Below are 23,383 nucleotides of genomic sequence, written 5' to 3'. Positions count from 1 at the left end.
GTTGTGAAGGTCCAGAGCTCTGCCTTGAAACCACAGGGGCAGGTACTCGGTGGAAAACTCCAGCGCGTGATTCACCTCCTCCCCTGCCCTCGTCAGCGAGGCCAGCTCCCCTCCCCAGATCTCAGTTTCAAGCTTGGGAGCTGGGGGCGCCTGTCCTGCTGCCCTGGTGAGAGAGAGAGACCTTGCCCTGCCCATCGTCTCCTCCCTGGAAGGATAAGGAGCCGAGGTGAGAGGGGGAAGGGAACAGGGTTGAAGGAGGAGAAGGGAGGGGAGGCGGGTGCGAGGCTGAGCCCAGCTGGAGGGGTCGACCTGGGGCAGCATCCACAGGGGGTGGGGGGTGGGGTGCTGCCGGAGGGAGGCGTGGGAGGGGGCCTGGGACAGAGGACTTCCTGGGGTTGGATGTTGTAATCCTGGCTCACAAAATTTTGACCTCAGTCCCTTCTGTTGCTTGTGGTATTTCTCTGCCCCTTCACTTCCCAACACACCGGCTGGCACGCGCGCGCGCGCACACACACACACACACACACACACACACACACACACACACGCTGCTGTCGGTCTGAGGGTCCCAGGATCACGACTGGATTCTGAGCTGGGAGCAACAGGAGGGTGCAGTCTCCCCCGGGGGGCCCTGGGACGAGGTTCAAGGCTGAGCAGAGCCCAGGAGTCCAGGACGAGGTGAGCGGGAAGGGCGGGAAGGGCGGGAAGAGCGGGCCAGATCCCGCCCCAGAAACCTGGGGGAGGGCTGGGTGGAACCATGTGTTTGAGCCGCGAAAAGTCTGGTGTTTTGGGAATCTTAGGACAAGGGTGTCACCCCAGCTCCCCCTCACCATCTCCAGCATCTGATTTGCTCAGGGACAAGCCTGGGTGGCAGGAAAGTTGGTAGATGGGGGGCTGGCCACGGAGCGTGGGTGAGAGAGGGGTGATCACCTGATGGCAGGGGGCCAGGGTGGTGGTGGGAGACGGTCCAGCAGGTGGGAAGGAAGCGGCAACTGATCAGAGGGAGGGACTCTTGCCTCCAGCCAAGCAGGCTCCCAGGAGGAGGAAGCTGCTGGGAACTCTGGGGTCCAGTGGGCGACAGGGGCGGGCTTGTGTCCCAGGAGGGCAACCAGCAGCCGATCCAGGTGGCCTACGGGGTGTGAAGGACTGAACGGGGGTCAGGTCTTGGTGCCATACACACAGGTATGTGTGTGCAAGGAGACGTGACGGGAACGGCACCAGCGTGTGTACAGAAGTGGGAGCTGGTATGTGGGTGTGGGCTGATCAGGGGGCTGGGGTGGCTGCTCCCCCAGGTCAGAGGCTGGGCCAACCCTGGTGGGGGTGGGGATATGATGGAATGTCGCTGGCACCCCAGCCACACTTGGGGGGCTGCACTTCCACCTGTGTCTCCTCCTCTGCTGGACACTGGCCAGGCCTCTATGTCCCCAGCTCCTGAACATGGTTAATTTTGGACTTGGCAGCCTCTTGAAGATTTTCTTCACAGGCAGCACTGGGCCCAGCATGGCTGTAGGTGTCTTCTGGAGGGCACGGTGGTGAGGCCTCACCCATGCCCCCGACCCTGCCCTAGCTTAGAGAGCAGGTGGCAGCTTTGGCAGGTGATGCCAGGGGCTGGAGAGGCGACAGAGCTGGGGTTGACCCTTGGGAAGCAGGAGATTTCCAGAAGTCATCTTGATTGTGGATGATGCTTTTGTTTAAGTGTTCCCAGCGAACAGGCCAGGGACAGACGGGGACCTCAGGGTGGCAGGACTGTAGGATGCTGTCCTTTTGGCTTTTGAAAATAACCCCCCAAAAGGAGATATGGCTTGTTTTTATGTCTAACATCCTCCTGGAAATTTCTTCCTTGGGTCTAACTTGAATCCTGCTTGCTGCAGTTTAAGCCTTTTTCCCTTTGACTTGCCATGGCTCTGGGCCAGCTTTCCTTCTCACATGCTCTTGCTTTCATTCTGCCATTCCGGTTTTTCGTTCTTACTCATAAATCATGCTCCTCTCAATAATCTTTAAAAAACAAAAAGCCAACAGTAAACAAAACTTGTCCCATCAGGGTCAATTCATCTGTGTTTTCTTCTCCCAAATCCTGAGCCCACCCTGGGCTCTGGGATTTGCCTGCCATCTTGTGCTCCGCTCTGGTTTTCCCTTCATTTACTCCTTCCCTAGACAGGGCTCCCAACCTCCAGCTGCTGGGGACAACTTGGCCCTGAAATAACTGCCTCTGGTCTGGGGACTGTGACATTTGTCTCCTGGCTGCCCGATTGGCCGAATGTTTGGGGCCTCAAGCTGAGCTACCCTACGGCTTGGCGAGGTCTTTTATGGGTCTCATTTGCATCCCCTGCCCTCCCAACACCCCAGTTGAGCGGGAGCCACTCTCTCTTTCAGGGAGATGTAAAGCCCAGAGAGGTGGTGTGATTTGTCTAAAGCCACACAGCAACGTCGAGGCTCAGCTCCTCACTCTCTGTCCGGGTAAGTTTATTCCAGCCATTCAAAAATAGTTTACTGAGCACTGGGGGTGTCTGGTCCTGTTCCTTTATCTCTCTGAGTTCATTTCCTCTTTTATAAAATGGAGTTGATAGCAACTTCTACTTCAAAGATTTTTTATGAAGATGAAACTTAATGCAGGTAAAGATGTCTATGTTTTGAGCACAGTGCTGACTCAAATGTCAACTTCTATGATTATTGGCTTTGTCTCAATCAGACCTGGGGTCTGTCTGATGCTTCTTCGTCCATGTTTTTGAGTCCATTCATCTGTTCATTCATTCAGTAATAATTCGGGGGCCATTCCTCAGGGTGCCCCAGCCTCAATTCTGCAGCAACTTGGTCTGCAGTTGGTTCAGGTGTCACCAGCTCTTCCCCTGGGGCCAGACTGCCCTGTTCTTTGCACCTGAGGCTTGGTTGTCAATCACAGTGGCCCATGGGGTTTGGCCACTCCCTGTGGACCTGGAGCTCTCTTCCTTTCCCTTCTTCTTCCCTCTTCCCTTGTCTTGGAGCCTTCGGCCTTTGCTTCCACTGGCTGCCTCTCTCCTCATCTTCCCTCCTGGGCTGAGCCGGGGTCATGGAAGCCTCCGAGTAGGTCCCAGGACCAGAATTTCACCCCCACATGCTGTCCCATTCCTGGGATAATCTGCACCCTCCAAGTCACCTTCAAAAATTTCCATAACCTCGGATGGCCCTGCCACACCTTTCTAACTGACTTGGGCTTGGGCTGTTGCCTGGGTTAAAAGGACCAACAAGTAAACACAGACTCTTCTTCTAATAAAAAGAATCCCTTGTGTTTCTCTAGTGCCTTGGAGGAGCAGAACCCTCGGTAGCTTCTGGTCACTCTGATTCCCCAGTGTCCCTGGGAGGTGGAGGCACAGGCGAGGGGCGTGGGTGGGCGCCTCCCTCTGCCGCCTGGGCACCTCCTCTTGGCAGCTCCTGAAACAAAGGCGGAGGTGGCCTCAGGCAGAGGGTGGGGAGGGGAGCCAAACTAGGCTTCCAGGTAAAGCACTGCAGGCATGCGTGTGTTTCCGGGCAGCTGATAAGTGGCCCACGAGAGGGACAGGGCAAAGCTGAGTGGCCACTCTTCAGGAAGGCAGTGAGTCAGGAAGGACAGTGACCTGCTGTGATGGGCAGTCACTTCTGGGTCTCCTTCGAGGGCACCACTCGGATCTGGTGGGATCCCCAAGAGAGGATCCCTCTGTGACCACTTCTGCCACCCAGACCCCCTCCTGCTCTCAGGACAGAAGTTAAGGGAAAGAATTGGGGTTCCCTTGAAGGCCTGCACTGGGCCCGGGGCTGGCCCCTGTCCCCATCTGGCCTTTGCAGAGGCCCCACCCTCCCCAGCGTCCCAATCAGATGCCCGGAGCTAGCGGGCTCCCATGTTTACCCTGCGGCGGTCGATCGCCCTGGCACAGGGATGAGCACGCAGCTGGTCCAGGGAAGAATGTGCAGTCACCTGGCCACACCTGCCCTTTGACCTCCTGACACCCCTGGCAGGCTTTGATCCCTTCCCGCCCGGGGAAGGCTGGACAGGTGCCATTCACTGGATGCTGAGGAGCTGGGATAGACGGGCTGGTGGGGATGGCAGCTGGCAGTAAAGGTCAAAAGAGACTAGGACTAAAAGTCCCCAAGTCTGAGCTGTAATCCCATCTACTTGGAATGGTCTCAGGCAAGTCACTTCATCTGTCAAGACCTGGATTTCCCATCCACAAAAGAGCCAAATGAAGATTTGCTCCCTGTTTGTTCTCAGAGTCAAAATGAGAGCAAAGTGTAACTTGAGGTCGAAAAAGTCATTGAGGATTTGGGAAGAAAATCAGTAGTCCAATGCTATTAAACAATATTCCAGCAATATTAAATAATAAAACAACATTCTGGCAATAATGAAAGATTAGGACGAAGAGACCAGAGACAGCAGGACATCGTTGGCATAGCCCAGCTCATTCCCTCTTGTTCCCACAGGTTGTGCCTCTCTTGCCGTCCTGCCCCCTCCCATCTGTGGCCTCCCAGTCCTTCCACAGCTATGGAGAGCAGAGTGGCGGTCCCCGAGGAGGGAGAGAAGTTGGACCAGGAAGTCAAGGACCAGGTGAAGGAGCGGGGCCAGTGGACCAACAAGATGGAGTTCGTGCTGTCCGTGGCCGGGGAGATCATTGGGCTGGGCAACGTCTGGAGGTTCCCCTACCTCTGCTACAAAAACGGAGGAGGTGAGTTCACTTTGAGGTGGATGCTGTGGGGGGAGCTGAGCCCTCACTGTGGGCAGCGCCCACCTGGGCACCTCCTGCCTGGGTGATATGGGAGCAGAAGGAGGCTGGCATGGAGGGTGAATTCGGCCCCATTACTGCCTTGGCATCCCCTCTGGGCTATGGCAGAGACCAGGTGAGGCAGTGGGGCAGGATGGAGGAAGCCGAGGGCTCAAGAAGCTTCTCCCAGAACTCTGTGCAGGTGTCAGTCCTTGAAAGATTCACTCCCTCTTTCAGCCCCTGCTGTGGTTCTCCCATGGGCCAGGCACTGTTCTAGACACAGAACAGTATCCTCTGTGCTACATTCCAGCCAAGGGCAGCGTGGGAAGCAAAGCAGGGAGGAGGGACCCAGGGATGCTGGGTCAGGGTGGGGGAGGGGTGTGAGATGGGAAGGCAGGGGATCAGGAAAGGTTCTATCCAGGAGGTGGCGTTTGAGCCAGGCCTGGAAGGAGCAAGTCTCTCTCTCTTTTTTTTTTTTTTTTGTCTTTTTGTCTTTTTGCCATTTCTTGGGCCGCTCCTTCGGCATATGGAGGTTCCCAGGCTAGGGGTCGAATCGGAGCTGTAGCCACCGGCCTACGCCAGAGCCACAGCAACGCGGGATCCGAGCCGCGTCTGCAACTTACACCACAGCTCACGGCAACGCCGGATCGTTAACCCACTGAGCAAGGGCAGGGACCGAACCCGCAACCTCATGGTTCCTAGTCGGATTCGTTAACCATTGCGCAACGACGGGAACTCCGCTATGATTTTTTTAAACTAAACAATTTTGTGTTTTCCAGCACAGGTAGTAAAAATGCTCAGGGGCTTGGTGGGGAGGGACCAGAAGCACCTTTTTAAGTGTTACTTAAGAGGTTTTAGTACATTTGCAGAACTGTGCAACCGTCACCACTATTGATTTGAGAACATTTCCATCAACCCCCAAAAGAAGTCCTGTGCCCATGAGAGGTCACTCCCCATCCCTCCCCCCACCGGCCCTGGGCAACCACTGATCTGCTTTCTGTGGCTGTGGATTCACCTACATGGAATATTTCACATGAATGGGATAATTCATTTATATGAGTTTATTTGTGACTGCCAGGTTCATTTTCGCCTTTGGAAAATACCTTTATTCTTCTTGTGGAAATGACATATGTGAATATCAGAAACATTCCAGAAAGGCAAAAAGAAGGACCATTCCTATTTTAAAATAACCGTTGTTTAGGAAATCCTTCTAAACACAATTCATAATATTTAATTTGGCAAATACTTACTGAGCCTGTACCATGTACCTTGCTCTGTGTTTTAAAACCTTAGTTATTACTGAAAACTGCCCACACTAATGACTCCAAAGAAATAGGAGTGGACAGTCCTGGGCAGGCCCAGGCCATGCAGCCCAGCCTGGGGTGAGGACCAACTCAGGGCAGAGATGAGGGGATGAGGAAGGACGTGGGGCTGCAGTTTCACAGACTTAGCGGAGCCACAGCCAAAGGTGATCTGGTCCGAGGACGACATGGGCCAGAGCCCTCAGCCCCTTGTGCCCAGACATAGAGCTGGGCAGCGTCAGCAGCCCCGGAAGACTCCCTAAGTCTTCTTTCCTCTCCTGAGTTGCCATTGGAGGGCAGATGGTCCAAGGCTTTGGGAGGTGATTTGCAAATGCCTGTCAAAGACCTTAAAAATCTCATCCCTGAAAGATAGAAACAACCCACATGTACCCCAGGGGTGAATGGATAAACAGAACATGACGTGTACTTACAGCAGATCCGTATTCAGTCCCTGAAAAGGAAGGAAGTTCCGACACAGGCTACTACATCGATGACACTTGAAGACATTATGCTAATAAGGCAGCCACAAAAGGATACACATCGTATGATTCCACTTATGTGAGGTGCCTAGAATGATCAAATTCCTAGACACACAGAGTTCCTGCTGTGGCTCAGTGGTAATGAACCCAACTATAATCCATGAGGATGTGCATTTGATCCCTGGCCTTGCTCAGGCGTTGCCGTGACCTGTGGTGTAGGTTGCAGATGTGGCTCCGATCTGGCTTTGCTGCAGCTGTGGTGGAGGCCAGCAGCTGTAGCTCTGATTTGACTCCTAAACTGGGAACTTCTAAATGCTGTGGGGGCAGCCCTAAAAAGACCAGAAAAAAAAAAAAAAAAAAGAAATCATAGAGACAGAAATAGATGGTGGGGCCAGGGGCTGAAGGAGGGGCATGGGGTGTTAGTGTGTTTCATGGTGACAGAGTTTCAGTTTGGAAGGATGAGAAAATTCTGGAAAGGGATGGTGGAGATGATTGTATGATAAGGTGAATGTATTTAAGTCTGCTGGGCCATATGCTTAAAAATGGTTAGAGTAGGGAAATTTACCACAAAAAAAGCAGGGGAAAAAAAAAGGTCCATATCCTCGGATCCAGCAATTCCTCTGTCAGAAGTTTATACTAAGGAGCAACCTAGACAAGGGCACAGGGGTGCGGGCCACACTCTTCATCACAGCCGGAGAGCGAGCAGAAAGGCCAGTGGGGTTCTGAGCAAATACTCTCCAGCAGCTGCGTGAGGGGGACCCCACAGCCATTAAAGTGGTGAGGCAGGTATCAATTTATTGATAAGAAGCAAGGTCCCTGATACACATTTTTATTTATTTATTTATTTTTTATTTTTTTTGTCTTTTTGTTGTTGTTGTTGTTGTTGCTATTTCTTGGGCCGCTCCGTCAGCATATGGAGGTTCCCAGGCTAGGGGTCGAATCGGAGCTGTAGCCACCGGCCTACGCCAGAGCCACAGCAACGCGGGATCCGAGCCGCGTCTGCAACCTACACCACAGCTCACGGCAACGCCGGATCGTTAACCCACTGAGCAAGGGCAGGGACCGAACCCGCAACCTCATGGTTCCTAGTCGGATTCGTTAACCACTGCGCCACGACGGGAACTCCCCTGATACACATTTTTAAGTGGTTATTGAGTAATGCCTGGTAGGTTCTCATTTTTGCAAAGAAGGAAATATAGATGTGCGTGTTTATAACAAAATGGAAAGGCCCTATAATGTCGTCCCACAGCGGGAACTCCTGTACTTTCTATTTTTTCTACAGAGTAGCACAGGTTGCTTGAGAGGCATAAATCGTCGTGACTAAGGGCCCAGACTCAGGTGGAACCCCCTGGGGTGGTGGCTCAGTTTCCTCACCTGTGACGCAGTTTTCGAAACTTCAAACTGGCCTCAGTTTTCTCATCTGTAAATAGGGATAACAACAGTCTCTCCTGCCTGGAAGGAAGGCTGTTTCGTGAGGGAGGGTTTTGAGGCTGGTGAAGCATGTAGAAAAGGGCCTTTACGCACAGAAAGACCAACTAAGTGCCAAATGTTATTACTGTGTGATGAACACATTTCTGAGGTGACCAAGGTGGGCGCCCCGGGCTGTAATTTGCTGGGTGTCTTTAGCCCGCCTCCCACTGGGGCCTGGGGGTCAGCACCCATCACGTGGCTGCTGAAACCATGTCCCCCAGAATCTCCCCCAGCAGAGGAGTAGCTTTGTCAACTGGGAGCCCAGTTCTGACCAGATCCCGAGAGGGGGGCAAGGAAACCCTCTGAAACAAGGTGTTTTGTTTTTCTCTGAAACATAACAAACTTGATAATTTAATAAGCATATCAAATTATACAGAACACATGTTTTTTTCCCCAAAATAATAAATTGACTAGATTTGTGAATCACACTGAGAAAATAAATAGCGCCTATATTAGGATTTCCACCTACATTTTCATTCATTTCTCTTCGAAGGCCTTTCCTATCCTGAGTCAGGTGCGGGCTGGAAAATTTCCTCCATCGTCCCTGCTCATGGAAGGGAGGAAACGGCCTCGGGGGCCTGGGGGTCACGGGGGGAGAGGGGGAGGCGGTACTGGAGCACAGCTTTGGGAGGGGCCCAGGGCTGGAGTCTCCGTCCCACCCCCCTTCTCTGCAGGAGCCTTCTTCATCCCCTACTTCATCTTCTTCTTCACCTGCGGCATCCCGGTGTTCTTCCTGGAGGTGGCGCTGGGCCAGTACACCAGCCAGGGCAGCGTCACTGCCTGGCAGAAGATTTGCCCCCTCCTCCAGGGTGAGTGTCCTGCCTGGCCCCCGTTCCCCATGCCCCTGCCCTCTCCCTCTTCTTGCCCTCCCCTCCTGTGCTAAGGGCGCTGGGGGCTGCGGGAAGTGTGGCCAGGCCTGTGGGCAGCACCCTCAGGCAGGACAGCACAAACTCGTAAACACCAGCTTGGGTGCGGGGTGTTGGGAGGGGTCCTTGCCGGCGAGGAGCCCTGAAGCTGAGCCTCCATCAGCTTTGTGGAAACTGGGTTGCCGAGGACGTGGTGTGGTCCCAGATGCGCCTCCAAGGGGTAATAACGGTGATGATCATGGTGATAAGGAACCTACTGTGCGCGAGGCTCCCATAAGCACTTTGCATGCATTTCTGCCTCTGATCCTCCAATAACAATGCTTTACCCTCCTTCTGGAGAAGCGACCATGAGGCCATTCGCTACGGATCTGAACCCAGGTCTCCTTGGGTTCGGGCTCTTTCCTGAGTTGGTGGCTGAGCAGGTCACCGCCCCTGTCCTCCCTAGGGGTCCTTTCCCACCCCCTCGTTAGTTGATTGGGCCAGTCCCCAGGCGGCCAGTCCCGTCCTTGGCCCTGAGAGGTTCCCTACGTGAGTGGAGTGGCGGGAGGACCCTTCTTCTCGCGTCTGTCCCTAAGTGGCCAGACCCAGGACAGGCCTATCTGGGGGCTGCCCAAGCTTGGCTGGTCAGGGGTGGGCCTGGGGCTGTCCCTGGCTCCTGGGTGGCTAGGATCCTGACCTCTGGTTGGATGGTCATGGCTACTGTGCTGCCGATTCCTCTTGGGGTGACCACACCAGGGTTCCTCTGGTTTCGCTCCTCTCAGGCCTCCCCACTTGCCCCTGTTCTTCCGACCCCTTGTGACTTTCCAAGGAACATGTGATTGTCATAGAAAAACTAGAAAAACAGATAGGCAGCAAGACAAGAACTTTAAACATCGAACTGAAAGGCTATTACCTAGAGAACCCCTTGTCAGGTTTTGAATGATGCTCCTTCTCATGAAAAAACATACATATATTCAAATTTATATCCTAAAAACGGGAGAATGCATAGCATGGTGTTCTGTCACCTGCTCTCCTTGGAAAACTAAGGTGGCTTCTTGTGCCCGAAACTAAGCCCGGCGGTTCCGTCCGTGTGGCCCCTGGAGTCCGTCCAGCACAGCTGGCAGCTCCCAAGACTTTGCAGCTGACGTTGTTCCCTTGGATTCTCTTGGTGTCCCCCACCCCCGCCAAGGCATTGGTGTGGCGTCTGTGGTCATTGAGGCCTATTTGAATGTCTACTATATCGTCATCCTCGCCTGGGCCCTCTTCTACCTGTTCAGCTCCTTTACCTCAGAGCTGCCCTGGATGAGCTGTGCCCATTCCTGGAACACAGGTAGGGGTCGCGTCAGCCCCTGGGATGGGGTCTCTCCCCTGGCATTGTGCCCTTGGAGTCTGATGACAGGCAGACAGTGACAGAGCATGGCAGAACTGGCCTGGAAGTCACCCGGTGTGGGTGCTGGGCCTGTCCTGCTGTCTGACCCTGTGTGGGACCTTCCACCAGCCACCAGGACACCCCAAAACCCAATGGGCCTGTGGGTGTGATGGCGGCTGCCAGGCACTTACACTCCTCACCTGCCCACTTGCGGAGCTGGTGTGGCCTGTGGGGCTGCTAAGCGCCAAGCCCTTGAGATCTGCAGGTAGGCCCAGGCTACATGGCCCCAGCCCTGGAGAGTGGGCAGCCCAGAGTTGTGAATAGACAACTCCCAGATCAGGTTTCCAGGGTGAAAGGATCAGGGCAGAAACCACGACCATGGGAAGGGAGGTGCCCACTGGGGGCTGAGGGTGGGAACGCCTGCATGTGGACCTCTCTGCGGCAGGCGGAGCAGGCGCAAGGACTCCTTGGTCCCTCCATCACCTGAGAGCGCTGTCCACACTGGCTCTGAAGTTGGGATTGGGCTGGGGTGGTTGGCGGGGTGGCCAGAGGAGCTGCCAGATTCACCGGAACAAGAGCCTAGTGAGGCACATGGTGTGTGTGTGGCGGGGGTTGGTCCTTTGAGTCCCTGGAGCCACCAACTTCCAATATGCTGGCAGGTGGGGGCTCTCAGGAAGCTCCTGGGGCTGGAATGATGGGCCCAGAGGGACGGGCACAGGGTGTGGGGCACCCCCCCCAACCTGGTCCGCAGCTGATGCTCCCGCCTTGCTCCCCACAGAGCGCTGCGTGGACTTCCTGAACCGCTCGGCAGCCAACACGGCGACCTCTCCCGGGAATGTCACCTCCCCTGTCATGGAATTCTGGGAGTAGGTGCTGGGCCTGGAGACTGCATCCTGGGGGCCCCAAGCAGAGGGAACTTGGAAGTCTGGGGCCTGGGATTTGGGGTGCAAGTGCCTCTCTGTGCATACCTTCCGGCACTCACCCCCGCCCCATGTCACTAACAGATGAGGGACCCTCCCTCCTCCACTGTCTACACCCTCATGCTTACCCTGCACCCACCCTGGGGATGCACCGAGGCTCACACATGCGTCCACATCACCCACACCTCACACAGGCCCTCTTACCCTCGTCCCCGCCCCCCACAGCCACCTGCACTGACATATCCACCCGCTGTGGCTGACGGTGACCTGGGACCTGTCTCTTGCCAGCTCCATGTTCCGTGAAGTCCTGTTGGTGGCTTGAATCTGGCCAAAGTGGGAGTATTTACACCACAGAAAACTGGCACATTTCTACACTCACCTATGCTCACACCTCCACTGCTCACGTGGCCCCTGACACACCCGTCCACATGTGTCCACCTCCACTCTTGCACAAGCCTACCTGCCCTCGTGCTTACCCGAGCCCTCGTGTTGGGCAACTTGCCCACAAGGGTGCCCTCCTGCCATCGCGAGCTCACAGTCCCGTCCCCCCAGATGCCAACACACATCTGGCCCCTTGTCAACCCGCACACACAATGACCCACTGTCCACGTGCTTGCAGACACTTAGCAGCCTCCCTCTTCTCTGAACAACAGAGAGAGCTGAGTGAGTGAGACAGAGGTACCTATGGGCTTGCGTGACTTGGTCAGCTAATGGCCTGGGCACGCAGAGCACATGGGGGAGGGTGATGGCTGCAGGGCGGGGTTTGGGGGGGCTGGATTCTGAAAATCAGGACCCCCAGCCCTGGAGGCCGCCGCCCCCTCAGCCCTCACCTGGTGTTCCTTCCCCGTCTGTTCCTCAGGAGGCGTGTTCTGGGCATCACCGCGGGCATCCATGAGCTGGGGGCCCTGCGCTGGGAGCTGGCCCTGTGCCTCCTGCTCGCCTGGGTCATCTGCTACTTCTGCATCTGGAAGGGGGTCAAGTCCACGGGCAAGGTGAGCTGTTCTGGCTCCAGGGATGCTCTCTGTGGCCCCCAGAGTCCACAGGACCTTCCACCATATCCCCCCGGAGAACAGAGAGAGAAAGCAGGGAAGGGAGAGGCCTGGTGAGAACGGCAAGTCCTAGATAGGCTCGGTCTAGTTCATCCCAGGGAGAGGCTTTCGTTTTCAGACTGACTTTCAAAGGCTGTTTATGTAGGTAACACGCAGAGCAAAAGAAGAAACGAAAGCCCCAGGGTTGGGGCTGAGCCACCAGCGTACTGGGGGCGTGGTTTCTGCTTATCCCTTCTGCTGCATCGCCTTCCAGCTTCCTTTATACGTGTGTGTGTGTGTGTGTGTACCTGTGTCTAATGTGTGTGAATATCACACACTCGTACGACAGGCTTGTCTTATTTAACAGCACACCAGGACAATGTCTAGGATGAACTGGCAAACAGAACCGTCCTCGAGGTGGACTTCCAGTCGAGGATGGACCAAGCGGCCTGTTGTGTGTACAGAGTTCACCTCTGAGCATTATTTCCAGCCCAGAGAGTCTGACACTGATGCTTCATGCTTTTTAAGGCCAGGAATAGACAGGGCACCCACTTCTCTGGTTAGCCTGCTCCTGCGGCAGCCTCCCTCTTCCATGGCTTGTCGTAATAATAGCATTAAAGATAGCAATAGCAATAATAAGATCACAGACAGGGCCGCCACCTCGGGGAAGGGGCTGCTCTTGGCCTGGGGTGGAGCAGGGCCCCTCTGCGTCCTGAGTTCCCCAGGGCTCAGACCACTGCTGCTCCCCGAACATAAGCCTGGAAAAGTCCAGTCTAAATTTCCCCGCCGATCACTGCACAAACCTGCTCCCCTTCCCCTGGTCGGGAGTCTTCCCCTCCCTGGGGGCTTGGGGAGAACAGCCAGGGTGAGGGATTAAGAGAGACCAGATCCTGGATTCAAAATCGTTTTTGAGATGTTTTGGCTGGAAATGGTGCCCCTCCCCACCCTTCCTCCTCCCGTCGGCCCCCCTTGATGTGTGCCACCCTCCACTGGGGGCCCCGGACCCCCGATGTGTAAAGGAAGGGGTGGGAAATGCCCTGGGCTCCCTCTCCAATGTCTCTGAGAGGCTGTGTGTGGCTTGTGCTGTCTGGGGAGCAGGGACCGGAGGCCTGATGCATCCCCACCAGGAGTGACCTTGACCTGCTCCCTCCAGGTGGTCTACTTCACGGCCACGTTTCCCTACCTGATGCTGTTGGTCCTGTTGATCCGAGGGGTCATGCTGCCTGGCGCCTATGAGGGCATCATCTACTATGTGAAGCCAGACTTGCTGCGCCTCAAGGACCCCCAGGTAGGAACTGTGCTGGGAGCCGTTTCCTCAGACGTCGCCCACCCAGACCAGAGCTGGACTTTTGAAAACCTTCCATTGCTTTTCTTTCGTTTTAAAGGCAGTATATGCCCGCTGGAGAAAAATTAGATAATATAGAGGAAAATTACGACAAGGGGACTAAAAATCCCTTGTAATTCCACCCCTCAGCTATAACCTCTGTTCCCATTTCAGTATATTTCCTTCCAATTTTTTTTCTAGCTGATGTTATTGTATTAACATTATTGAGATAATTATAGGTAGAGATAAATATTTTCACTTAAATTATATTATAAGCATTTTCCATGTTATGAATTCATCTGCAAGTATCATTTTAACACTTGCATAATATTTCCACCATCCACCATCCATTCACTCGCCCATTCAGCTGGGATATACTGAGGTCCCTGAGTCCAGGCACCGCTCTCGAGCCACTGGGGGCAGCGGGCAGACAGGACACGTGCCCGCTGGGCACCCACACCTGGGGCAGGTGTCGTGTTTACCCAACTCTTCCCAGTTCTTGCACATTCAGGTCATGTATTCGTTTTTTTAAGGGCCACACCCACAGCATATGGAGATTCCCAGGTTGGGGGGTCTAATCAGAGCTACAGCTGCTGGCCTACAGCACAGCCACAGCCACTCCAGATCTGAGCCTCATCTGCAACCTACACCACAGCTCACGGCAATGCCAGATCCATAACCCACTGAGCGAGGCCAGGGATCAAAACAACATCCTCATGGTTACTAGTCAGGTTCATTTCCACTGAGCCACGAAGGGGACTCTTTTTTTTTTTTTTTTAATGCTCGTACAGACACCTGCAATGAACACTTTGTGTTTAAATCTTTGACCACATCTCTGGTTAGACGTGGGATCACTAAGTCAAGGAATACACACCTTTCAAGGTTCTTGACATCTGCTGTGGATTTTGACCCCTCCTTTTGGGGGGAACCTCCCTTCTGCAGGCCCATGAGAGATTTGAGCATAATTTATTTTAATCTTTGATAATTTGATAGGTCAAAGTAGTATCATGCTGCAATTAAAAATTTTTTTTGCCACACCTGTGGCATACGGAAGTTCCCAGACCAGGGATCACACCTGTGCCACAACTGTGACAATGCTGGATCCTTAACCTGCTGCACCACCAGGGAACTCCCTTTAATTTTACTTTTTTATTTTGAGGTTAGACATTTCCCTGCAGGTTTATTGGCTGTCATTGTTTCCTCCTCTGGACAAGTTGGAGTGCACTCTTTGCCCCTCTCACTCCTCCCCCTGCTCCCCCTCCCAGTGAAGTCTTGGGGAAGGGAGTGGCCTCTGACCACTGTGGCTGCCCAGGGCTGCCAGTGCCCTGCAGACAGGCCTCCCCTTCTCTGAGTACATGGTCCGTGGTGACTCCAACTACAGGTTCAAGTCATGCGCACATACTTGGCACCTACTGAGTACTTGGGAGAAGAGGAGAACCTGTTAGTGGGAGTGGGATGTACTGGGGGGGTGCCACTGGTTGTGGGATGCAGGCTGGGCCTCTGGTCACTGGCTCCAGGCCCTGGTGGGCTCATCCGTCTTCCTACCGCATCCTGGGGTCTCCCGTAGGTGTGGATGGATGCGGGCACCCAGATCTTCTTCTCCTTTGCCATCTGCCAGGGGTGCCTGACAGCCCTGGGCAGCTACAACAAGTACCACAACAACTGCTACAGGTGGGCTGGCGGGGGGGTGGGGTGGCTGGGAGGAGCACCTCCCCAGGGGGTAGTGGGGGGCTTCCTCCTTTACCATCAGGGTCCCCAAGCAGGGTCAGTTCGACATTGTGGGTCCACCTCCTGAACTGGGTTTTTCTCTCTCCCTCTCCTCCCCCCACCTGGCTCCTGGTCTTGGTCTCCCTCCCCCACAGTGGCTGATGAGTTTCTTTCTCCCTTTTCCTTCCCATTTTCTCTGCCGCCCACAGGGACTGCATCGCCCTCTGCTTCTTGAACAGCGCCACCAGCTTCGTGGCCGGGTTTGTGGTCTTCTCCATCCTGGGCTTCATGTCCCAAGAGCAGGGGGTGCCCATCTCTGAGGTGGCCGAGTCAGGTAGGTGCCGCTTTGCTGCCTGGGACCTGGGGGAGGAGGGTCAGGGGGCAGAAGGGCAGGGGTCCCAGAAGCTGGCTCATAGGAATCTTTCAGCTTTGGGGAGTGATGCTTGGCACAGAGCAGGGCCCTGGTGGTTGAGGGAATGGATGGATGGATGGACGCAGGGTTGCACAGATGGACGGCCGAGTGGACGGGATCGGCCTGCCTTCTGGAACCAGCACACACTCACAGCACACGCATGCACACGCACACATGGGTTAGGGGCTTGCCCGGGGCAGCAGAGCCCCAGCTCCCCTGACGGTGTGTGTGCCCTGCAGGCCCCGGGCTGGCCTTTATCGCCTTTCCCAAGGCTGTGACCATGATGCCCCTGTCCCAGCTGTGGTCCTGCCTCTTCTTCATCATGCTCATCTTCCTCGGGCTGGACAGCCAGGTTTGCATCCACGCTCTCCCCACCTTGCCACCCCCTTTCTGGGTTTCCTGCCATTACCTCCCTCAACTCCCCGTCCCCTGACCGGACGTTCCCAGGCCCCCCACCTGCTGTCCAGGGCCTGACCTTGGGGTTGATAGGGTGACCCTGAGCCTAGGGACCTTCTTCTGTGAGGAGTCCCCTGCTTTGCTCCCCCAGGCCTGACCCTTCTCCAGACGTGGCCACACCCCCCCCCCAACATCCTTTAAGCTCCTTTGGGCCACCCAGCTCAAGCCGCCCAGCCCCACCCAGCACCCCCGACCCTCCCTGTGGGGCCTCTGTGGTGAATGCCTGACTGAGGCAGAGCCGGCCTCACCCCCGGTCTGCCCTCGTGCCACCTGCAGTGGGTGGTCAGCTGGGCCGGGGTAGGGGGTGCGAGGAGGCGGGCTTGGGCAGGTGGCCCCTCTCACCCAGCCCCCTCCGGCCCGCAGTTTGTCTGTATGGAGTGCCTGGTGACGGCCTCCATGGACATGTTCCCCAGGCAGCTCCGGAAGAGCGGGCGGCGGGAGCTCCTGATCCTTGCCGTCTCGGTCACCTGCTACCTGATCGGGCTTTTCCTAGTCACCGAGGTGAGCAGCGGCCCAAAGGCTGGGCCAGGGTAGGAGCGGTGGGGGAGCCTGCTGACCCTTTCAGAGCCATATTGTCCTCGACTGCCCAGCCCCTCGCTGTGAGGGTGGAGGGACCCTATGGGGGGACCTACTTGTATTGGTGACCTTTCTTTGGGTTTCAGGTGAAAGAAACCAAATGCAAGCTGGCTTAAGCAGGAAGGTGAATTTTCGGGGTCAGGAAACTGAAAAGTCTAGAGATGTTTGGTTTCAGGGATGGTTAGATGCAGCAGCTTTAATGACCTCATCAGGGATGCTCCCCTCTATCTCCTGGCTCCTCTTTCCTCTAGTACCATCATTCCTGGCCAGTTTCCCTCCTGGGAAGTTACAGATGGCTGTGCATCTTCAGGCTTCCCTTGTGCCACCAACCAACCCCAGGGGAGGGAGTGTGGCAGGCGTGGGTTCTAGAGCAGGGAGGGGAGCCTCCTTAGAGTGAGGTGGCTTCAACTTGGCAACTTTCAGGAGGTGGGATGCTGGGCAGACCGCACAGCATGTGTGCGCCACAGTCCCCAGAGTCCTTGCAGATGTCCTGAGGCGCAGAAGTCAGGGACAGGTGGGGAAAATCCTTTTTCTCTGATTGAAATATAGTTCACTTACAATGCTGTGTTCCTACCAGATGTACAGCAAAGTGATTCAGTTAATACATATCCATATCCATCTATTTTTTTCAGGTTCCTTTCCCATCTAGGTTATTACAGAATATCGAGGAGAGTTCCCTGTGCTCTACAGCAGGTCCCTGCTGGTTGTCTATTTTATGTAACAGAGTGTCTGTGTTAAGGGCAAACTCTTTTTAGCGTCAGGGGATGGCTCTCCCAGTGCTGGGCAGGGTGGCACCCCAGTTGGGGGTCTGTCCTCTTGTGTGGGGCAGAGCGTGTCCCCCGCCCCCTCGAGCCTAAGCCTCAGCTCCACCCCCTGCCTGCAGGGAGGGATGTATATCTTCCAGCTGTTTGATTATTACGCTTCCAGTGGCATCTGCCTGCTCTTCCTCTCCGTGTTTGAAGTGATCTGCATTGGCTGGGTGTATGGTAAGTGTGGGTGGGGTGGGGTCTCTGGGGCCCCGTGAAGGGCAGGACCTGTCCCAGGTGAGGACAGGTGTGCTGGTGCTCTGGCCTCTGTAGGCCTTCGTGCTGCTGTCCTGGTTCTTTTTACCTGAGTTTATCCATTGCTGGGAACCCGGCACCTCTGCTCAGGGCAGGTGGAACTGGGGTAATGACACACTGGGTTCCTTGAAGAGTGAGAATAATTATAAATAACAGCATGGCTTTCTTGATCCAGAGGCTGTTGGAGGCCCTTCAGCAGTGGGAATCCTAGGCAGAGGAGACCTTCAAGTCCCCTTAGCCTGATCCTTCACAGAGTCCCACATTCCTTTTCAAAGTTATCACCCAGACTTTGCTTGAATACTTCCATGGACAGGAAGCTCATCCCTGAATTTTTTAGGTAGCTTTTCCCCTTGTGGCTGTTACGCATTTTTTTCTTATTCTTTGGTGGATTCCGGCTTCCACTGACTCCCACCAATGTTGCTGAAACTCAGCCTCTGTCCACCGGTGCGGAATAGAAACATGGAGACAGAGTTTTGGGTGAAGGAGAAAAAAATAGCTTTTATTGCTTTGCCAGGCAAAGGAGGCCACAGCAGGCTTATGCCTTAAGGACTGTGCCCTCCTTGGGGAAGAACTGCAGGGAGTTTTATAGTCTCAAAGGAGAAAAGCAGGGTTTCAGATAAGAATCAGGATTGGGACAAACATGCATTCTTTTTTCTTTGGGGGAATCTTAGTCTTTGAGGCTGGCGTCAGGAGACCTCCGCGTGATCCTGGTGCTGGTCCTCTGGGTTATGGCCTAGAATAACAGTCCTTGTGAAAAGGCCATATTGATCAGAGATTAGAACAAACTGGGGAAGTTCCTGGAAAACATCATGTGCTAATAATCTCTAGCCCACAGGCAGTGGTGCTCAGGGTGCCTGATCTTTAGCTCACAGGTGATTGTGTTTAGGGAGGAGCACAAGGAAGGCTCCAAGCTGTTCTGTTTCAAAGTATCCATTTCTAAAAGAAGCATGAGGAATAAAGCTTTTCTCTTAGGTGTGTAAGCTGCCTACACCATTATGCGTATCCCTTGAGAGGGACCCAGGATCCTGCCCCAGAGCTGGGCTATTGTTTCTTGGCTGTTCCTCCCTGGTCTCGGCATCCCCTTCCTTCCCTGATCAGCAACTGTCTGAACCTGTCCCTAGGAACCCAGGGAAGGCTATGGAGGCTGAATGAGGCCCATTTCCTATAAACAAGAAAAGGGGGACACAGAAAGGCTTTTGTGCCCACGAGCCCCACAGGGCCTTGCTCAGTTTCACCAACAGCCCTGGCCACCTCAGCACTGAGAAAGCTAACCAGTGGGGCCGTAATCTCCAGGCCTGATGGTCACTGATGACACTGGGGGAGAAACCTTCATACAGAGTCGCTACCCTGCAGAATCTCATAATCCACACCACAGCCCTTTAGAAGGGAGACTGAGGCTCAGAGAGGTTAGGCCCTTTGCCTAAGCTCACATAGTCCGTGGAGGGGTTGTCGTCATGTCCCAGGTCTGTCTGGCCCCGCTGCACCAGCTAGGGTCACAAGGCTCAGAGCAGAGAGGGTACGTGGGTGCCAGGGAGCGGGGCCTCAGGACAAATCATGAGCGGGAAGGTTTTTGTTCAGCTCCCTAGGCCTTCCAGAGCTGGCGTCCTCCCGTCCCCGCCACGTGTCTCCTACCTTCTTACCCTGCTGCTTTCCAAAACTTGTTCTGACAATCACAGCTGATGATAGGTCACACCTCCAGCAGTATCTGGTTTTCACCTGGCAGGGAATCTAGCCTCCAAAGGAACAGCTCTCTAGGGTGTTTTTTTTTGGTGGGGGTTGGGGGGGCTGGGCTAGAGGGCCTCCCGTGTCTTTCTCAGTTGATGGCTCTTTGCTTCTTAGAAGACGCAACAAACGCAGAAACCTGAGAACATTAAGCAAACACGAGACAGTGTTTCCACGGCCACGAGCCAGCGCCCTTCCGTGCTTCCCGGGGATGCAGCGAGCTCCCTGGAGTCTGGGTGTGGTTGCAGCATGGTGCTAGGCTCGAGCAATGGCTCTCTGGCTGTTTTCACTTGAAACTGGGTTCATGTCTGCGACACAAGAAGCGCTTGTGTCGCCCTCAGGCCCGTTTTGGCTCCTTTTGTTCTCTGTTAGGATGCAGGGCCCCATCCCTGAGTGGGGGGAGACCAGAGATGCACTGGGGGTTAGGGGGCTCTGGAGGGCCCTGCTTGCTGGCAGCATCACTCCCAGGCCCTGATCCAGTGGTGGCGAGGGGAAGACAGAGCAGATGAGTCCTTCCTGATACCACCCACTGTCCCCTTCCTGTCCTCACGCTCTCTCCCCACCCGCCTGGGCAGGTGCCAACCGTTTCTATGACAACATTGAGGACATGATTGGCTACCGGCCGTGGCCCCTGGTGAAGCTCTCCTGGCTCCTCCTGACCCCTGGACTCTGCCTGGTATGTGCGACCGGCCACCCTCCCCTGCTGCATCCCTGAGCTGAGGGATGGGAGCCTGCGTGCTGGGGCTCCTGCCCACCTGTCCAGTCCCTTCCTATGGGCAGGTCACGGCCCCTCTGCTTCCCCAGCACCTCTACTGGCCTAGTTCCTGTTCCGTCTCTTTCTCCCAGCATCACCTCGAGCTGCCTGATTCCCTCTGCCCATCCGCTCGGAGTTCCTCCACCTCCCTCCCTTCCTGTCCCAGCCTTGCCGTGACCATGACCAACGCCTTCCCTGCAGCCTGCACTGGCTTCTACTCTCCTACCTCTAGAAGCACTTCTGACTGTGTGATTTCGGTGTGGGTGTCGGGGGCTCCCTCCCTCATCTGCGGCTGCCCCTCCCACTCTCCCTAGGCCACCTTCTTCTTCTCGCTGAGCAAATACACGCCTCTCAAGTACAACAATGTCTATGTGTACCCGCCCTGGGGATACTCCATCGGCTGGCTCCTGGCCCTCTCCTCCATGAGCTGCGTCCCCCTCTTCATCACCATCACCCTCCTGAGGACCAGGGGCTCTTTCAAGAAGGTAGGGCCGGGGCGTTCCCGTCGTGGCTCAGTGGTTAATGAATCCGACTAGGAACCATGAGGTTGCGGGTTCGATCCCTGGCCTTGCTCAATGGGTTAAGGATCCGGCGTTGCCGTGAGCTGTGGTGTAGGTCGCAGACGTGGCTCGGATCCCGCGTTGCTGTGGCTCTGGCGTAGGCCGGAGGCTACAGCTCTGATTCGACCCCTGGCCTGGGAACCTCTATATGCTGTGGGAGCGGCCCTAGAAATGGCAAAAAAAAAAAAAAGAAGGTAGGGCCAGGAAGTGGCATGTTAAAGGGGGCACTGAGGGGGTGGACCTCCGGGCTGGACACCACGGCTGGGGCCAGCTCTGACTGGGGCCGTCTTTGGCCTAATGGAATCTCTAAGAAGGGTCTTTAAAGACCTGAAACGTTGAAGGGCCCTAGCAACCTAGACCTTCAGAATCTGACCTCCCGCAGATCATCTGGGTGGGCTGAGCAAGGGCAGCTGCCAAAGGGGAACGGGGGAAGTCATCACAGACAGGAACACGGGGGGTCATGGAGCACAGAGTCCCACTCCTGAACCCTGGAAACCAGCAGTCAAGCTATATCCACAGTCTCCTGGCTCCTTCCCTCTTCTTAACTCTGCCCTCAACCACATGCAGGGGTTGGGACTTGCCTTCCTGGGAGGGAGAGAACCAGTGTCCCACAAAGACATCACATGGGTGGAAATCTGTCTCGCCTGCAAGTCACAGAAAACACAACCTGCTGTAAGCAAATGGGTGTAGTTTCTTTTGTGTGTCACGAAGACCAGAGATGGGGGCTGCTGGCTTTTGGTTCAACTGTTTAAAGAGGCCAGTAGGGACCAGACTCTTCCTCTGTGTCTGCGCTTCCATCCTGGTTTCATTGTCTTTTCATCATCCTGCTTATTACCTCATGGCTACAAGAAGGCTGACGTGATTCTAGTCATCACATCTGCATTCAAAGCAAGAAGGAGGTGGCACCACCACCAACAGTAATACAATAGTAGTAGCATGACTGCTGCTAAGGAGAAAAAGAATAGCACTTACTGATCATATGATGCGGGTAGCAATAAGAACAGTATTAAGAAGAGCAAATTAGATACTTATTGATCACTTTTTCTGTGTGAGGCACTGTTTTACGAGGTTTAAATGATCCTTTTACAGAAAAGGCATAGAGTGGTCAAATGGGTGACCCACGATTGCCCAGGCATCAGAACTGGGACTGGGACCAGGCAGTTCACACGCTCAGTCCTGATGTTCCTGCCTCTCCTCTCAAGATTTGCAGTCGCTCATTCACTCCCATTGTCCGAGCTGCCCCGTGTGCCAGCTCCAGCCTGGGCCCTGGGGACAGGCTTTGCCTCTCTCCCCAACAGCATCACCGACTCTCTCTTCTCCCCACAGCGCCTGCGGCAGCTCGTCACACCTGACCCCAGTCTGCCTCAGCCCAAGCCACACCTGCACCTGGAGGGCGGCCCCGGCCGGGACGGCAGGCCCTCCCCAAGGAAGGGGGGCCTCATGGTTGGGGAGAAGGAGACACACTTGTAGGGTGTGGCCCGAAGCAGGTGGCTACAGAGCCAGGGACCTGGGTCAGGCCCCCCTTCCACCCCAGTGGACAGCCTTCGCCTCCACCCCCTCTCACAGTCCTGCTGAGAAGCTCCGTGATGCCCGTGAATGGTCCCGTCTGGTGGTCTAGACACGGTCCCACTGGAGCACGCTGCGCCTGTCAGAACACACCATCTTCTCTCGGAAGGAGGTGGTCTTTCTGGAGCCTACCCTGTTGATAAGACACCACGGCGTGTCGCAGAGGGAACGGCCCCTGTAGAGAGCATCTGTGCTTTAGGAGGGTAGCACCGGCTGGGATACACACCGTGATCTGATTCAGGGAGCCTGATGGGACACGCCGTGTTGGATGTGACAACTGAACACCGCCCCCCTCCCACCCTGTCGTTCTGAGGGAGGGGTCCATCACCTGGCTTCGCATCCTGGGTCCTCAGCAAGGAGCTGAGAGAAACAGCCACTGTTGTCTTGTGCTTCTCAAGACGTCCCAGCTCCAACCAGAGTTCCACATGTGCTTTGCAGTGCTGTCCTCGACGTGGGGTGGCAGGGGCTCAGGATGGCCCCTGGACCTGGCAAATACATGGCATGCCTGCGTCCACCGGCCTGAGCCCAGGACAGACGTTGCTAGCCGGTCAGAGGTTCTTTCCCAGCTCACAATCTTCCAAAGACAGGGCTCCCGACAGCCCCATTTGTGTTCCTGCACTTGTCCCAACCCTGACTTCGTGGATAAAGAAACAGAGGATCCGAGAAACAAAATGACTTTTCAAGTTCACGCAGCTCCTCAGGGCCAGAGACACAACTGAAGCCTGTCTCCTGTCCCCAGGCCAGTGTCCCTCCCACTGCCCCCTCCTGCCTGCTTAACAAGCGTGCATGGACCGCCTGCCGCGTGTGCCAGCCTTCTTTACTTCGCCGCCGCGTCTCTTCCTCTGCGCTTCGTGGGGTGGGAGGGAGAGAGGGCCCTCGGGGAGGGGGTGCAGCTCCCCCAGGTTGGCGGCCCCACCTTCACAGTTCCTCTGCCTGCCCGTACCCCTCTGAGCAGATTTCCTCTCTGGACTTCTGTCTTCTCTCCGCTTTCCACCTCCCCTCCCCCAGCAATGCCTTGGAGTCTATGAGAGCCCGTGGGGGTGCTCCTCTCTCCAGGCCCCTGCCACACTGCACCAGACACTTCCCTGGCTGGGGAAGGCTTCCTGGAGGAGGAAGGCAGGGCT

At 55.4% G+C, this 23,383-nt stretch overlaps 1 protein-coding gene across 1 annotated transcript; it reads left to right on the top strand.

Moving 5' to 3' along the window:
* Positions 1 to 803: 803 nt before the first annotated feature.
* Positions 804 to 23,055, top strand: SLC6A12 (solute carrier family 6 member 12). Its single transcript, XM_003126574.6, is given in 17 exon segments — positions 804 to 911; positions 2,374 to 2,457; positions 4,432 to 4,479; positions 4,482 to 4,673; positions 8,634 to 8,768; positions 9,994 to 10,134; positions 10,952 to 11,039; positions 11,953 to 12,085; positions 13,275 to 13,409; positions 15,013 to 15,116; positions 15,362 to 15,486; positions 15,804 to 15,916; positions 16,384 to 16,521; positions 17,480 to 17,582; positions 19,955 to 20,055; positions 20,448 to 20,618; positions 22,020 to 23,055. Coding segments are annotated over 17 exon segments (1,980 nt in total). The 5' UTR covers positions 804 to 886; the 3' UTR covers positions 22,164 to 23,055.
* Positions 23,056 to 23,383: the final 328 nt, after the last annotated feature.

The sequence above is a fragment of the Sus scrofa genome, chromosome 5 (genome assembly GCF_054392235.1).
Source record: "Sus scrofa isolate SSC_HxYL_T2T_F1_AM1 chromosome 5, Sscrofa_HxYL_maternal_Yorkshire_Landrace_v2.0, whole genome shotgun sequence".
Taxonomy (NCBI): domain Eukaryota; kingdom Metazoa; phylum Chordata; class Mammalia; order Artiodactyla; family Suidae; genus Sus; species Sus scrofa.
The sequence above is the reverse complement of the archived record's forward strand: the minus strand, read 5'-3'. Positions and strand labels throughout refer to the sequence as shown.